This window comes from Dioscorea cayenensis, unplaced genomic scaffold (genome assembly GCF_009730915.1).
Source record: "Dioscorea cayenensis subsp. rotundata cultivar TDr96_F1 unplaced genomic scaffold, TDr96_F1_v2_PseudoChromosome.rev07_lg8_w22 25.fasta BLBR01001371.1, whole genome shotgun sequence".
NCBI lineage: Eukaryota > Viridiplantae > Streptophyta > Magnoliopsida > Dioscoreales > Dioscoreaceae > Dioscorea > Dioscorea cayenensis.
Genome location: NW_024087762.1, coordinates 48,820 through 51,440, shown reverse-complemented (window position 1 = coordinate 51,440; position 2,621 = coordinate 48,820). Strand labels below are relative to the sequence as shown.

Genomic DNA, 2,621 nt, shown 5'->3' with positions numbered 1-2,621 from the left:
AATCCATCTCCCAGTGAATCCCCTCTCCGTTGACATCCTTAGGACTCATGGTCAATAATGTTTACATTAGTATGTTATTTAAAACTTATTAATTTATAAAATTAAAATATTAAGATTTTGAAATTTAATAGATCTCAAGTGACATTCATTAAAAAATGAAATAATAAAATTTTTTGAATTTAATTAAAATTTTAAAATTCTTAATTACAATTTAATTTGAACCTATAAAATTAATGTTTTATAAAATACATATTATGTCAAAGAGGCTTTTTTTTCCAATTAAGTACCAACTAAATTTAATAGTAAGCTCTTGAGTTTAATTCAAACCTCATAGCCCACAATACTTCACCTCTAAAATAACAATAAAATTCAATCCGTCAGAGTCTTTACTTAATGATTAATAAAAAAACACTTCATGTCATGTCAAGGACGTATTTGTAATTTATGATATGAAATAAAAGAATGTGATTAATGCATGTAATAACACCACATTCAATGCACAAAGTGCGATTAAAGTGAGTAAAAATCCTTAATTTTCATTCTCCAAATATGCTCTCCTTTTTCACACGCTCTATCTCCAACCACTAGTTGTACCGGTCCCTTCTCTCAAGTGCCCTCTTCTCACTCCCCTTCATGGCTATAAATATCTCATAAAACCCCTTTTCCCCTCACATGCAATTCACTCCTCCCTGCTTTCTCCTCTGTATCTCCTTCAAAACTTAGAAGAAAGAAGAAAAAACAAGAAAAGAAGAAGAAAACCATGGTGGTCTTAGTAGCAAAGCCAACAATAGAACAACACCAAATCCCTCTGATAAAGTCCCCAAAACAGAGCACCTTCTTGTCCATCATCCCCATCATTGACCTCTCTGATCCAGTTTCAGCTTCCACTTCCATGGTCAAAGCCTGTTCAGAGTATGGGTTCTTCAAAGTGACAAGCCATGGCATCCCCATGGAACTCATCAACAAGCTTGAAGCAGAGGCTGTGAAGTTCTTCTCACTACCACAGATTGAAAAGGAAAGACTTGGACAACCAAATCCCTTTGGTTATGGTAACAAGAAGATTGGTGCTAATGGTGATTTTGGCTGGCTTGAATACCTCCTCTTGGACATCACTTCCAAATCCAAGAACAAGTCTTTTATCTCTTCCTTCCTTTCTGAACCTTCTGCAACCTCATTTTGGTACACTAAGAAATCACACAAATGCTATTTTTCCTTTTTGAAACTCTTTATATATATATATATATATATATATATATAACAAGCTCTTAACTTTTTAAAATTTAATGCAGTGCTGCTTTGAATGAATACATAGCTGCAATGAGGAGGTTGGCAAGGCAAGTGCTGGAGTTGCTTGCAGATGGGTTGGGGGTTAAGCAAAGAGATATTTTCAGTAAACTAGTAATGAATGAGGAGAGTGATTCAGTGTTCAGGGTGAATCACTACCCACCCTATCCCTTGCTGCAGGGTTTCAATTGTAGTCTAACTGGTTTTGGAGAGCACACAGACCCTCAGGTTATATCAGTCCTGAGATCAAACAACACTGCTGGTTTGCAGATTGCATTAAGAGACGGTAGCTGGGTTTCAGTCCCTCCTGACCAAGAGTCTTTCTTCATCAATGTAGGGGATTCCTTGCAGGTGATTAAATGCAATCTAAATTTTCATATTTTCATTATATGTTAATAAATTAAATTAACTGATGTGGGACTATTAATTAATATTATTTTTTATTTTTTTATTTTTTTGGACCTGGCACAGGTTCTGACAAATGGGAGATTCAGGAGTGTGAAACATAGGGTTTTAGCGAACGGGATGAGATCGAGACTGTCAATGATATACTTTGGAGGACCAGCTCCAAAGCAGAGGTTGGCACCACTGCAACAATTGATGGAGGAAGGGGAGCAGAGTCTGTACAAGGAGTTCACATGGTTTGAGTACAAGGCCTCTGCTTACAAATCAAGGCTGGCTGATAACAGGCTTGCTCAATTTGAGAAACAGAAGCAGCTTATGAGTGATGGAAAAACGCTCATCAATCATCAATGATCAATTTATCAATAACTAGCTTCTCTCTCTCTCTCTCTCTCTCTCTCTCTCTCTCTCTCGTTTGCTTACTTTTGCCTTGGTGTTATTAGCTTTCTTTCTTTCCTATTTTGGGTTGTGGGGCTGGTCAAAAGGGCACACAAGCTGTTTAATTATGTGAGTGTGACCACCTGTTCATCTCGTTTAAGTCTTAACATTAGAGATGGGATACAAAAAGGTTTCAACTTTCAACTATCTTTTGTTTAATTATTAATCTTTTCTTTTCCTTTTTAAATATAATTAAGTTTGCTTATCTCCTCCTACCTTTGTATAAAAAAAGTCTTTTATGTGTGTTGATTTGAACAGAAAAGGTCATCTTGAACATACATGAGTTGTTGAATCTTGGGGTTAAGGAAATGTGCTGGATTCTGACATTCCTTTCTTTGCTTTCTCATACTTGTACATGGTTTCATGAGGAGAAGACCATGGATTCCATTTCATCATGTCCACATTGGGAGTGGATGTCCTGCCAATAATATATTATCATTTATCTAATAATTCTTAACAAATATGAAAATCAAGTAATGAAACTTTATTTTAAATAT

At 35.6% G+C, this 2,621-nt stretch overlaps 1 protein-coding gene across 1 annotated transcript; it reads left to right on the top strand.

The window, feature by feature from the left end:
• Positions 1 to 680: 680 nt before the first annotated feature.
• On the top strand, positions 681 to 2,290 carry LOC120256275 (gibberellin 2-beta-dioxygenase 3-like). The gene is made up of 3 exons (XM_039263988.1): positions 681 to 1,179; positions 1,290 to 1,635; positions 1,756 to 2,290. Exons 1-3 carry the CDS (start codon positions 761 to 763, stop codon positions 2,038 to 2,040), a joined length of 1,050 nt encoding a protein of 349 aa, XP_039119922.1. The 5' UTR covers positions 681 to 760; the 3' UTR covers positions 2,041 to 2,290.
• Positions 2,291 to 2,621: the final 331 nt, after the last annotated feature.